Source organism: Hemitrygon akajei, unplaced genomic scaffold, assembly GCF_048418815.1.
Source record: "Hemitrygon akajei unplaced genomic scaffold, sHemAka1.3 Scf000043, whole genome shotgun sequence".
In the NCBI taxonomy this organism is placed as follows: domain Eukaryota; kingdom Metazoa; phylum Chordata; class Chondrichthyes; order Myliobatiformes; family Dasyatidae; genus Hemitrygon; species Hemitrygon akajei.
Window position 1 is genome coordinate 4,890,731 of NW_027331929.1, and position 14,683 is coordinate 4,905,413.

Consider the following 14,683-nt stretch of genomic DNA (forward strand, 5'->3'; position numbering starts at 1 on the left):
CTGCTGCTAAGTTAACAAATTTCACGACACATGCCGGTGATAATAAACCTGATTCTGATTCTGTTTTACGTGTGCAAGTTTACCCTTCAAGCTCCCGTGTTCCGGGGCAAACTGTCCCAGCCGAACCAGATAACAAACAACCCCGTCCGGTAACGTACTTGTGAATCTCCCCGACACTCTTCCCAGCTGAGTCACATCCATCCTGTAGAATGTTAGCAACTGCATCCTTAGCAAATGCAAAGCTCTCTCAGCGAGACTTTGTTTAGCTACTGGAACTGCACGCAAGACTCTCCCTTTGCCAATGACTTGTATAGTTGCTACGTGACAATTATTATCCAGGAGATGTGATGGGACCCAGGGGACCAGGCATCATGGGCTTCAAGGTTATATTAAATCTGTAACCCAGGGGACTGGACGTTGTCCATCTCAAGGCAGTGGTCACTCTTTAACCCAGGGGACAAGACAGTGTGTGACAAAGCAACCGGAGAACGTTCGATCTGGAGGATCGGACCACGAGTAATCCAGTGGCTTGTCTGTGAGTGATACAGGTGACTGGACAGTTTGTGATCCAGGGAGATTTATGTTTGTGGGAGATAATCCCAATGATAATTCCCGGTATCACCTAATGTCTTTCCATTAATAACCGCTAGTTATTGGTGTGTTCAGCTAATGCGTAGTCGGTGATCAGTATTACTGTGTCTATCCAGTTCTTTTACTGGGAGTGGATGTGTCCACTCACTGGCTTACCGTGATGGTCACCTGGCAGGAAGTGTATTTCACATTCACCAGCACAGTCCCACTCCAAATCCGGTCAGACGGAGTCCCGGCTCCATTGCAGACACCCGTTGTGAATCCTTGTTCGAGTATAAATCACTCTAAACCTGCAATTCATCATTTACTGCAGGTGGGAAATTAAATCCGGTACAGAAAGTACTCAAGAGGCTTTTCCCAGGCAGCTCAGCGAGGGAAGATGATCGGGACACGGGAAGCAAGGTTCCAAAGCAGGGTCAGATTGAGAGCAATGTCCCAATGGAATGCGGTCCGGCCGCAGAGGAGGAGGAGCAAATTCAGCCCAGAGACAGTGACGTCAGAGACACTGAGCAGGACCCTGGACCCAGCACAAGTGAGGCGACTGCCTGTCAGCCCAGAGACAGTGACGTCAGAGACACTGAGCAGGACCCTGGAACCGGCACAAGTGAGGCGACTTCCTGTCAGCTCGGAAACTCATTAAACACGGAATTGTCAAGTGCCCAACAGGGAGTGGGTGAGTGAAACACGAGGGTGATGTGTTCGCAGAATGAGGTGGGAAGCGGGTAAATGTGATTCCTTGTTGGAGGGTTGGTCAGAGAGGGATAAAGTGTGGGCGTGGTGCAGTCGGTGTAGTGTGGCACCGGTTCCCGCACTAGAGGAAATGTCCTACCTGTTCTGAGGATTTCCAGGATGTGTATCGGAGGAAATGCAGCTCTCCAGATAAGAGAGAATTTCCAGGATATGCGTTATGGGAAATGTATTCACCAGGATAGAGAGAGTATCTCTGGGAAGCGATAACCCCAACATTTATTGCCCATTTTAAACTGAAATCGGTGAGTGGGTGGGACGGTGGGAGAGACATGTATCTGGTGAATGGGTTCCTTCTGGGAACGTCTAGCACAGCGCATTGATGGGTCGGTTTTTTAAGGCCAGTTTTGGAGATTAGGGCAAAATACGTGTTTCCAGCTGAAAGCAGGTAAACATTGAGGTTCAAGACATGACTGGTTTGTTAGGGCTGGGTGAGAGCGGTGGAGAAAAGCGAGATTTGAGTTTGTGACTACATTCTCATTTTATATTCGCAGAGACAGAGTTTACAATCTCCGACCTCCTGGCAGAGGGGGGCGAGTATCGACTGTACCAACTGACCAAGTTCTACAGGGACAGACTCAAACAAGCAATTGAAGAAAAAGTTGAAAGACTCGGTTGGATGTTGACAAAGGAGGGACATTTCAGTAGAGAAGAAAATGAGGTGAGTGTATTTAGTGTACTGTCACTGAACTGCTGGTATCAGAGGGAATAGTGATCGATATTAATCTCCTGCACGTTCTGAGTTCTACATGGCAATGGAGACTTTGATCTCTGACTTGTCTTCAGTAGATCTGTTTCAGCTGATCAGGTGGGGAGCACTGGGAACTGCAGGTTCAGAGTCACCTTCTCCTCTCACACCTGCTGTATTTATCAGTGTACCGGACCTCAGTCAGACCTTTGTCTTCAGTAGATCTGTTTCAGCTGTTCAGGTGGGGAGCACTGGGAACTGCAGGTTCAGAGTCACCTTCTCCTCTCACACCTGCTGTATTTATCAGTGTATCGGACCTCAGTCAGACCTTTGTCTTCAGTAGATCTGATTCGGCTGTTCAGGTGGGGAGCACTGGGAACTGCAGGTTCAGAGTCACCTTCTCCTCTCACACCTGCTGTATTTATCCGTGTACCGGACCTCAGTAAGACCTTTGTCTTCAGTAGATCTGTTTCAGCTGTTCAGGTGGGGAGCACTGGGAACTGCAGGTTCAGAGTCACCTTCTCCTCTCACACCTGCTGTATTTATCAGTGTACCGGACCTCAGTCAGACCTTTGTCTTCAGTAGATCTGTTTCGGCTGTTCAGGTGGGGAAGCACTGGGAACTGCGGGTTCAGAGTCACCTTCTCCTCTCACACCTGCTGTATTTATCAGTGTACCGGACCTCAGTCAGACCTTTGTCTTCAGTAGATCTGTTTCAGCTGTTCAGGTGGGGAGCACTGGGAACTGCAGGTTCAGAGTCACCTTCTCCTCTCACACCTGCTGTATTTATCAGTGTACCGGACCTCAGTCAGACCTTTGTCTTCAGTAGATCTGTTTCAGCTGTTCAGGTGGGGAGCACTGGGAACTGCAGGTTCAGAGTCACCTTCTCCTCTCACACCTGCTGTATTTATCCGTGTACCGGACCTCAGTAAGACCTTTGACAAGGTTCCGCACAGAAGGTTAGTTATGAAGGTTCAATCGTTAGGTATTAATATTGAACTAATAAATGGATTCAACAGTGGCTGGATGGGAGATGCCAGAGAGTAGTGGTGGATAACTGTTTGTCAGGTTAGAGGCCGTTGACTAGTGGTGTGCCTCAGGGATCTGTACTGGGTCCAATGTTGTTTGCAATATACATTAATGATCTGGATGATGGGGTGGTACATTGGATTACTAAGTATACAGATGATACTAAGATAGGTGGCGTTGTGGAAAATGAAGTAGTTTTCAAATCTTACAGAGAGATTTAGGACAGTTAGAAGAGTGGGCTGAAAGTTTGCAGATTGAGTTTAATGCTGATAAGTGTGAGGTGCTTTATTTTTGTAGGACTAATCAAAATAGGACATGCATGGTAAATGGTAGGGCATTGAAGAGTGCAGTATAACACAGTGAACTAGTAATAATGGTGCATAGTTCCCTGAAGGTGGAATCTCATGTGGATAGGGTGGTGAAGAAAGCTTTTGGTATGCTGGCCTTTTTAAATCAGAGCATTGAGTGCAGGAGTTGGGAAGTAAAGATAAATTGTACAAGGCATTTGTAAGGCCAAATTTGGAGTATTGTGTACAGTTCTGGCCACCGAATTATTCATAAAGATGTCAACAAAATATAGAGTGTACAGAGGAGATTTACTAGAATGTTACCTGGGTCTCAGCACCTAAGTACAGAGAGAGGTTGAACAAGTTAAGTCTTTATTCTTTACAGCGTTGAAGTTTCGGGGGGGGGGGGCATTTGATAGAGGCATTTAAAATTATGAGGGGATAGATAGGGTTGATATGGATAGGCTTTTTTCCATTGAGAGTAGGTGAGATTCAAACAAATGGACATGAGTTGAGAGTTGGGGGGCAAAAGTTAAGGGGTAACACGAGCGGGAACTTCTTTACTCAGAGAGTGGTAACTGTGTGGAATGAGCTTACAGTAGAAGTGGCAAAGGCAGGTTCAATATTGTCATTTTAAAAACTGGATATGTATATGGACAGGAAGGGAATGGAGGGTTATGGGCTGAGTGCAGTTAGGTGGGACTAGGTGAGAGTAAGCGCTCGGCACGGATTGTGTTACTGTGCTGTAATAGTCATATCGTTGTATGACATAAGTGAAAGGGCTGTATATCTGGACTGTTGAACAGGCATTCAGTCTAAAATTAATTTTGCATCTTATCAGGACCGTCGGTCAAATTCACCTCAGCTCATTAATCCAGGATGAATATTAATCTGTGAGATTCGCCATGTCTGTCCATCTACTCCACAATAAATTAATTGTTTGCTTTTCTAGAAAGTCACTGAACTGACAGAGAAGGGAAACCGGACAGAGAGTTCCAGACTCTTCCTCAGTTTGGTGAATGGCAAAGGCTCCCGGGCCCGGAGGGCGATGTGGGAATCCTTTGTGATGTGGAGGACTGAGTTACCGAAGTTGGACAGGATACTGAGGGAGATACAGGAGCTCGGTATGTTAAAAACACACACTGAACACAAAGGCACATTAAATAGTTGTAATTATTTAGTTTTGTTTTCATGAACTCTTTTTTTGATTTAAACAGGTCCTGACCCGGAGGGATACATAAACATCGCACAAGGGTTGTCTGAGTTACCCACTGAACTGATAGGTGAGTGATGAAATGTTCCGTTCAAACCACATCTCAAATGTTAGACTGTGACTTGGCAGAATCTGGGAACGAAAATCCACCATCAATCATTCGCCGATCTCTGGTTTCAGGTTACAATTCAGATCATCTCTCGTTGCAGCCTGAACATTGTAAAGTGTATTTTTCCAGCTGTTCCAGCTGTTAATGTATTAATCCAGTCCTTGTGTCTCTGAACCCTCCACTCCGGGTCCTAACGCTCTGGGTATCCCCACACAACCCAGACAGGCTCCTGACACACTGTATGACCCAGTCCAGGTGACCTTTCTCTCTTCAGACCTTTCAGATTCCGAAGCAGCTTCTCCTTCGTAATAGCAGCTGCACTCAATTCTGTCCGCTGATGCTCTTTACAATTTGGAATTCTGCTAGTGACTTCCACAGAGTATGTCTGACATTTCCTTTTTCACCCGTTACTAAATCTACAACTTCATTTTCCAGCGGTCCGATATCAACCCTCTACTTTTTTTACTCTTTATATATCTGGGAAAGAACAAAAAATCACTTTGCTATCCTCTCTTATGCTATTGACCATACCCTCGCATTTCCTGCACATTCATGTATCTCTTGGAGCATCTATGACATAGTTGCCTCTAACACGACCCAGGCTGTAAATTCCAGGCACACACAACCCTGTGAAAAATCTGCCCACATGTACTCTAAATTTACCCCATTTCACCTTTACCAAATGCCCTCTGGTATGAGCCATGAATCCCAAGTTGAAAGTAAAATACAGGCTCTCTACCCCAAATCTGATCTCTCAATCTTATAAACATCTGTCAGATCTCTATTCTAACTCCAGAATAAACAATCCAAGTTTCTCAAACCACTACTTACCTCACATGGCACCGAATCCAAGCAACATCCTGGTGAACCTGTTCTGCACCCTCTCCAATCATCCCCAGTGCTGGACAATCAGAAGTGAACACAATACTCTAGATACTCCCTAAAACCATAAGTCTTAGGAAGATAATGAAGCCATTCAGCTCAGTGAATTTGCTCCGCAATTCTTCTCAACCCCATTATCCTGCCTTCTCTAAATGCTGACGCTCTTCCGAATCAGGAACATCTCTGAGTAAAGAAACCTCCATTTCCCGCATGTTCTGTTCCTGTTTTGACACCATTGGTGTTTGCAGTGGACACCTGTGACTCCCCAGTGTGTAGCTTTGCCAAAAGGCACAGTGTCCTGCTCTCCATATTTCCACACCAGGTCAGCAATAACATCGTCTGTTAATGATGCAAACAATGCTTTAAATATAGTGAAATGTTGTAACGGGAGTGCAGTCAGGATTGCAATAGGATATCGGGGAATGTTCACCTTCATCAGTAATTAGCATCAGAATATCAGGATTGGACATTTTTCTGAGACAATCATTGCTGTTAGTTCCTGTGTCTGTGAACAGAATTTTACCTTCTGTCCTAATATCCATGGAAGCATTGAATTAATTCATGTAATCTCAAACACTGAATATTGGAATGTAGTTATAAAGTTCTTTGTCAGTTGAGCTAGTTAACATTTTGACCATGTTCTCTGTTCCCATGAAGATGTTCAACAGAAACACAAGGAGACTCTGCGGGCACAAACTGAAACACTGAGAGTGAACACGATCCTGATGAGGGAGAAGGTGAAGGTTTTCCAGCTGGATGATCGATACACAAAGCTCACTGTCATTTCTACTCTTCGACATCGGAGACTGGTGGAACACGAGCTGCTGGCAAGAGGCAAAGACCACGAGGATTACAGAGAGAAACATCTCCGTGGAGCGTTAGAAAAAATACAGACTGCTCAGTTATTCCACAGCAGTTTTTCCCGGAGTAAATCCAAATCTGGGAGTTCTGCAGCAGTAGCCGGAGTGCCAGGAATAGGGAAAACAACAATGGTACAAAAGATTGTTTATGACTGGGCCGCCGGGAAAATATTCCAACAATTCCAGTTTGTCTTCAGTTTCAAATTCCGGGATTTAAACTCTATTAACTGCAGAATAAACCTGAGGGAACTGATTCTGGATCAGTATCCTTACTTCGGGAATTCACTGAGAGAGGTCTGGAAGAACCCAGAGGGATTGCTGTTTATATTCGATGGTTTGGATGAATTCAAGCACAGAATCGATTTTGCGGACAGTCGGAGAGATACAGAACCCAAGCACCAGTGCCCAGATCCCGGGTGGTGGTGTGAAGTGTCTGACATAGTGTACAGTTTAATACAGCACAAGCTGCTCCCAGGGTGTTCAGTGCTGGTGACCACCCGCCCCTCTGTGTTACATTTATTGGAAAAGGCAAAGGTCGGTGTCTGGGCTGAAATCCTGGGATTTGTTGGTGAGGAACGGAAGGAATATTTCATCAGGCATTTTGAAGATCAGATGGTGGCAGCAGCTGTTTTCAAACACGTGCAGGAGAACGGGATCCTGTACACTATGAGCTACAACCCCTCCTACTGCTGGATCCTTGCTCTGGCACTGGGCCCCTTCTTCACACAAAGAGTCAGGGACCCGCAGCGAGTTCCCAAGACCATCACTCAACTGTACTCCTACTATATTTACAATATCCTGAAAAACCACGGCCGTGAGATTGAGAGACCCCGTGATGTGTTACTCAGGGTGGGTCAGATGGCCTACAGAGGAGTGTCCGAGAAGAAGATTGTGTTTACAGACGGAGATTTGATCAAGTTCAATCTGCAGCCTTCCCAGTTCCTGTCTGGTTTCCTGATGGAGCTTTTGGAGAGAGAGGATTCTGCCCGGAGCGTGGTGTACACATTCCCACACCTCACCATCCAAGAGTTTGTAGCTGCAGTCGCAAAATTCCTGTCTGTACATCCCAAGGATATCCTGAAATTCCTCACTGAAGCCCACAAGATGGAAGATGGGCGATTTGAGGTATTTTTCCGTTTTTTTGCTGGTCTCTCCAACCCAATGACAGCTCGGGGCCTGGAGGAGTTTCTGGGTCCATTTCCTAATCAAACAACCTGCCGGGTGATTGACTGGGTGAAGGAGGAGGTTAAACGCCAGAGTGGAAACACGGAGAGTGAAGCTGGTAAAAGGAGCCTCCTGAACACATTGCACTACCTGTTTGAGTCTCAGAATCGTGGACTGGCTCAGGCTACACTGGGATCCATGGACACACTTTCATTCAGTGGAATGACACTGACCCCTATTGACTGCGCGGTCCTGTCTCATGCCATCGGACTCTGTGATACAATAAAACATCTCAACCTGGAGAACTGCAACATTCAGTGTGAAGGAATCCAGCGGCTGGGACCCGGGCTGCACAAGTGCCAGGAGTTGAGGTAACTTGATTTAGCTCTCACTCAGAACTGTGAAACTGTTCCATTGTGCTGTTTGAATGAAAAGGGATTTGGGTAAAACTGCAGTAAATCAGATTGAGATGAATTGTGACAAATGCCACCCCCTTCATCCTGTGCGACCACTCTTCCCCATCCCCCTTTTTCCTGTTGGATTTCTCTTAGCCATTACCCTTCCTCTTTTCAGATTTCTCTTCCACACCCACGTTCCTGCTGTGGGATCTCCCTCCTGTCGGATCACTTTCCCCATCCCCCTTCCCGAGGGATCTCTCTTCCCCAAACCCCCATCTCTTGTGGGATCTCTTCTCCCCATCCCAGTTCTTCCTGCGGGATCTCATTTCCTCATCCCCTTCCTCCTGTGGGATGTTTCTTCCCCATCCCCCTTCCTCCTGCAGGATCTCTCTTTCCTATCCCCCTTCCACCTGTGGGAACTCTCTTCCCAATCCCCCCATAACTGTGGTATCTCTCTTCCCTATCCCTCTTCCTCCTGTGGGACCTCTCTTCCCCATCCTCTTCATCCTGTAGGATCTCTCTTCCCCATCCGCCTTCCTCCTGTGGGATCTCTCTTCCCCATTCACCTTCCTCCTGAGGGATCTCTTTTCGCGATCTCCTAACTCCTGTGGGATATCTCTTCCCCATTCCTTTCTTCCTGTGGGATCTCTCTTCCCCATCCCTCTTCCTCCTGTGGGACCTCTCTTCCCCATCCTCTTCATCCTGTAGGATCTCTCCTCCCCATCCCCATTCCTCCTCTGGGATCTCTTTTCCTCATCCCCATCCTCCTGTAGGATCTCTTTTCCCCTTTCTCATTTCGCCTGTGGGATCTGTCTTCCCCATCTCTTTCATCCTGTGGTATATCTACCCCATCCCCCTTCCTCCTGTGGGATCTCCCTTCCCCATCCCCGTCCTCCTGTGGGATCTTGCCTTCCCAACCCCTTTCCTCCTGTGGGATCTCCTTTCCCCATCCCCTTCCTCATGTAGGATCTCCCTTCCCCATCCCCCTTCCTCCTGTGGGATCTCCCTTCCCCATCCCCCTTCCTCCTGTGGGATCTTGCCTTCCTATCCCCTTTCCTCCTGTGGGATCACCTTTCCCCATCCACTTCCTCATGTAGGATCTCCCATCCCCATCCCCCTTCCTGCATTGGGATCTCTTTTCCCCATCCCCCATGTAGATTTATTTTCCCGATCTCCTTCCTCACTTTCGATCTCTCTTCCTAATTCAGCTTCCTACTGAGAGATCGCTCTTCTATATCCCTTGAATCTCTCTTCCCCATCCCTCTTCCTCCTGTGGGATCTCTCTTCGCCATCCGCTTCCCCGTGTATATTTATTTTCCAGATCTCCTTCCTCCCGTTCGATCTCTCTTCCTGATTCAGCTTCCTACTGCAGGATCTCTCTTCTATATCCACTTCCTCCTCTGGGATCTCTCTTCACCATCCCTCTTCCTCCTGTGGGATATCTCTTTCCCATCCTCTTCCTCCTGTAAGATCTGTCTTCCCCATCCGCCTTCCTCCTGTGGTATCTCTCTTCCCCAGCCCCCTTCCTCCTGTGGGATCTCTCTTCCCCAGCCCCCTTCCTCCTGTGGGATCTCTTTTTCCCCATCAGCCATCCTCCTGTGGGAACTTTCTTCCACATCCCCCTTCCTCCTGTGGGATCTCTCTTCCCCATCCCCCTTCCTCCTGTAGGATATCTTTTCCACATCCCCCTTCCTCCTGTAGGATCTCTCTTCCCCAGCCCCCTTCCTCCTGTGGGATCTCCTTTCCCCATCAGCCTTCCTCCTGTTGAATCTCTCTTCCCCAGCCCCCTTCCTCCTATGGGATCTCTCTTCCCCATCCCCCTTCCTCCTTTGGGATCTCTTTTCCCCATGCACTTTCTCCTGTGGGATCTCTCTTCCCCATCCCCCTACCTCCTGTTTGATCTCTCTTCCTGATTCTGCTTCCTACTGTGGGAACACTCTTCCCCATCCGCGTTCCTCCTGCCGGAAATTTCTTCCCTATCACACTTTCGCCTGAGGGATCTCTCTGCCGTATCCCTCTTCCTCCTGTGGTTTCTCTCTTTCCCATCCCACTTGCTCCTATGTGATCTCTCTTCCCATCTTGCTCCTGTGGGATCTCTCATCGCCTTCCCATTCTCCTGTGGGATCTCTCTTCACCTTCCCCTTCTCTTGTGGGATCTCTCTTCCCCATCCCTCTTCCTCCTGTGGTTTCTCTCTTTCCCATCCCCCTTGCTCCTATGTGATCTCTCTTACCATCTTGCTCCTGTGGGATCTCTCATCACCTTCCCCTTCTACTGTGGGATCTCTCTTCCCCATCCCCTTCATCCTGTGAGATCTCTATTTCCCATCCCCCTTCCTCCTGTGGGATCTCCTTTCCCCATCCCCCTTCCTCCTGTGGGATCTCTCTTCCCCATTCTCCTTCCTACTCTGTGATCGCTCTTCCCCATCGCCTTCCTCCTATGGGACCTATTCCCCATCCCCCTCCCTCCTGTGGTATCTCTCTTCCCCATTCTCCTTCCTACTGTGTGATCTCTCTTCCCAATTGCCTTCCTCCTGTGGGATCTCCCTTCCCCATCCCCTTCCTCCTGTGGGACCTCTTCCCCATCCCCCTTCCTCCTGTGGGACCTCTTCCCCATTCCCCTTACTCCCGTTTGATCTCTCTTTCCTATCCCCCTTCCTCCTGTGGGATCTCTCCTACCATTACCCCCAAATCCTGCGGGATCTCTTCTCCCCATCCCACTTCTTCCTGCGGGATCTCATTTCCTCATCCTCTCCCTCCTGTGGGATGTTTCTCACCCATTAACCTTCCTGCTTTGGGATCTCTTTACCCATCACCCATGTAATTTATTTTCCCGATCTCCTTCCTCCCTTTCGATCTCACTTCCTGATTCAGCTTCCTACTGCGGGATCTCTCTTCAATGTCCACTTCCGCCTCCGGGATCTCTCTTTCCCATCCCCTTCCTCCTGTGGGATCTCTCTTCCCCTTTCTCCTTACTCCCGTGGGATCTCTCTTCCCTATCCCCCTACAACTGTGGTATCTCTTTTCCCCATCCCAATTACACCTGTGGGATCTCTTTTTCCCATCCCTCATCCTCCTGTGGGATCTCTTTTTCCCATCCCCTTCGTCCTCTGGGATCACTCTTCCCATCCCATTCCGCCTGTGGGATCTCTCTTCTCTATATCCACTTCCTCCTCTGGGATCACTCTTCCCCATCCCCCTCCTCCTCTGGGAAGTCGATTCCCCATTCTCCTTCCTATTGTGTGATCTCTCTTCCCCATCCCCCATTTTCCTGTGGGATCTCCCTTCCCCATCCCCCTTCCTCCTGTGGAATCTCTCTTCCCCATCCTCCTGTAGGATCTCTCGTTCCAAGCCCCCTTCCTCCTGTGGGATCTCTTTTTCACCATCAGCCTTCCTCCTGTGGGAACTTTCTTCCACATCCCCCTTCCTCCTGTGGGATCTCTCCTCCCCATCCCCCTTCCTCCTGTGGGATCTCTCCTCCCCATCCCCCTTCCTCCTGTGGGATCTCTCTTTCCCATCCCCCTACCTGCAGTAGGATCTCTCTTCCCCATCTCCCTTCCTCCTGAGGGAACTCTCTTCCACATTACCCTTCCTCCTGAGGGATCTCTCTTCCCCATCCCCCTTCCTCCTGTGGGATCTCTCTTTCCCCAGCCCCCTTCCTCCTGTGGGATCTTTCTTTCCCATCCCCTACCTGCAGTGGGATCTCTCTTCCCCATCTCCCTTCCTCCTGAGGGAACTCTCTTCCACATCCCCCTTCCTCCTGTGGGATCTCACTTCCACATCCCCCTTCCTCCTGTAGGATCTCTCTTCCCCAGCCCCCTTCCTCCTGTGGGATCTCTTTTTCCCCATCAGCCTTCCTCCTGTGGGAACTTTCTTCAACATCCCCCTTCCTCCTGTAGGAACTCTCTTCCCAAGCCTCCTTCCTCCTGTAGGATCTCTCTTCCCCAGCCCCCTTCCTCCTGTGGGATCTCTTTTTCCACATCCCCCTTCCTCCTGTGGAATCTCTCTTCCCCATCCCCCTTCCTCCTGTGGGATCTCTCTCCCCAGCCCCCTTCCTCCTGTGGAATCTCTCTTCCCCAACCCCCTTCCTCCTGTGGGATTTCACTCCCCAGCCCCCTTCCTCCTGTAGGATCTCTCTTCCCCAGACCCCTTCCTCCTGTGGAATCTCTCTTCCCCAGCCCCCTTCCTCCTGTGGGATCTCACTTCCCCATCAGCCTTCCTCCTGTTTGATCTCTCTTCCTGATTCTTCTTCCTACTGTGGGATCTCTCTTCCCCATCCACTTCCTCCTGCCGGAAATTTCTTCCCTATCACCCTTTCTCCTGAGGGATCTCTCTGCCGCATCCCTCTTCCTCCTGTGGGATCTCGCTTTCCCATCCCCCTTCCTCCTGTAGGATCTCTCGTTCCAAGCCCCCTTCCTCCTGTGGGATCTCTTTTTCACCATCAGCCGTCCTCCCGTGGGAACTTTCTTCCACAAGCCCCTTCCTCCTGTGGGATCTCTCCTCCCCATCCCCCTTCCTCCTGTGGGATCTCTCTTTCCCATCCCCCTACCTGCAGTAGGATCTCTCTTCCCCATCTCCCTTCCTCCTGAGGGAACTCTCTTCCACATTACCCTTCCTCCTGTGGGATCTCTCTTTCCCCAGCCCCCTTCCTCCTGTGGGATCTTTCTTTCCCATCCCCTACCTGCAGTGGGATCTCTCTTCCCCATCTCCCTTCCTCCTGAGGGAACTCTCTTCCACATCCCCCTTCCTCCTGTGGGATCTCTCTTCCACATCCCCCTTCCTCCTGTAGGATCTCTCTTCCCCAGCCCCCTTCCTCCTGTGGGATCTCTTTTTCCCCATCAGCCTTCCTCCTCTGGGAACTTTCTTCCACATCCCCCTTCCTCCTGTGGAATCTCTCTTCCCCATCCCCCTTCCGCCTGTGGGATCTCTCTCCCCAGCCCCCTTCCTCCTGTGGAATCTCTCTTCCCCAACCCCCTTCCTCCTGTGGGATTTCACTCCCCAGCCCCCTTCCTCCTGTAGGATCTCTCTTCTCCAGACCCCTTCCTCCTGTGGAATCTCTCTTCCCCAGCCCCCTTCCTCCTGTGGGATCTCTCTTCCCCATCAGCCTTCCTCCTGTTTGATCTCTCTTCCTGATTCTGCTTCCTACTGTGGGATCTCTCTTCCCCATCCACTTCCTCCTGCCGGAAATTTCTTCCCTATCACCCTTTCTCCTGAGGGATCTCTCTGCCGCATCCCTCTTCCTCCTGTGGGATCTCTCTTTCCCATCCCCCTTCCTCCTATGTGATCTCTCTTCCCATCTTGCTCCTGTGGGATCTCTCATCACCTTCCCCTTCTCCTGTGGGAACTCTCTTCCCCAGCCCCCTTCTCCTGTGGGATCTCTCTTCCTGATTCTGTTTCTGACTGCGAGATCTCTCTTCCCAATCTCTTTCACCATGTGGTATCTCTTCCCCATCCTCCTTACTCCTGCGGGATCTCAGTTCCACATCCCCTCCTTCCTGTGGGATCTATCTTCCCCAGCCCCCTTCCACCTGTGGGATCTCTCTTCCCCATCCCCCTTCCTCCTATGTGATCTCTCTTCCCATCTTGCTCCTGTGGGATCTCTCATCACCTTCCCCTTCTCCTGTGGGATCTCTCTTCCCCAGCCCCCTTCTCCTGTGGGATCTCTCTTCCTGATTCTGTTTCTGACTGAGAGATCTCTCTTCCCAATCTCTTTCACCATGTGGTAACTCTTCCCCATCCCCCTTCCTTCTGTGGGAAGTCTCTTCCGGATCCCCTTCCTCCTGTGGAATCTCTCTTCCCCATCCCCCTTCCTCCTGTGGGATCACCTTTCCCCATCCACTTCCTCATGTAGGATCTCCCTTCCCCATCCCCCTTCCTGCATTGGGATCTCTTTTCCCCATCCCCCATGTTGATTTATTTTCCCGATCTCCTTCCTCACTTTCGATCTCTCTTCCTAATTCAGCTTCCTACTGCGGGATCTCTCTTCTATATCCCTTGAATCTCTCTTCCCCATCCCTCTTCCTCCTGTGGGATCTCTCTTCGCCATCCGCTTCCCTGTGTATATTTATTTTCCAGATCTCCTTCCTCCCGTTCGATCTCTCTTCCTGATTCAGCTTCCTACTGCAGGATCTCTCTTCTATATCCACTTCCTCCTCTGGGATCTCTCTTCACCATCCCTCTTCCTCCTGTGGGATATCTCTTTCCCATCCTCTTCCTCCTGTAAGATCTGTCTTCCCCATCCGCCTTCCTCCTGTGGGATCTCTCTTCCCCAGCCCCCTTCCTCCTGTGGGATCTCTTTTTCCCCATCAGCCTTCCTCCTGTGGGAACTTTCTTCCACATCCCCCTTCCTCCTGTGGGATCTCTCTTCCCCATCCCCCTTCCTCCTGTGGGATATCTTTTCCACATCCCCCTTCCTCCTGTGGGATCTCTCTCCCCAGCCCCCTTCCTCCTGTAGGATCTCTCTTCCCCAGCCCCCTTCCTCCTTTGGGATCTCTTTTCCCCATCCACTTTCTCCTGTGGGATCTCTCTTCCCCATCCCCCTACCTCCTGTTTGATCTCTCTTCCTGATTCTGCTTCCTACTGTGGGAACACTCTTCCCCATCCGCGTTCCTCCTGCCGGAAATTTCTTCCCTATCACACTTTCGCCTGAGGGATCTCTCTGCCGTATCCCCCTTACTCCCGTAGGATCTCTCTTCCCTATCCCCCTTCCTCCTGTGGGA

At 49.8% G+C, this 14,683-nt stretch overlaps 1 protein-coding gene across 1 annotated transcript in view; it reads left to right on the forward strand.

The window, feature by feature from the left end:
* Positions 1-802: 802 nt before the first annotated feature.
* Positions 803-14,683, forward strand: part of LOC140720474 (NACHT, LRR and PYD domains-containing protein 3-like) — a 55,403-nt gene continuing 41,522 nt past the window's right edge. The window contains exons 1-5 of the mRNA XM_073035324.1: positions 803-1,264; positions 1,833-1,999; positions 4,294-4,465; positions 4,559-4,624; positions 6,203-7,940. Of these exons, the coding sequence (XP_072891425.1) occupies positions 1,030-1,264; positions 1,833-1,999; positions 4,294-4,465; positions 4,559-4,624; positions 6,203-7,940 (2,378 nt within the window). The 5' untranslated portion in view covers positions 803-1,029. The remainder of the gene's footprint in view (positions 1,265-1,832; positions 2,000-4,293; positions 4,466-4,558; positions 4,625-6,202; positions 7,941-14,683) is intronic.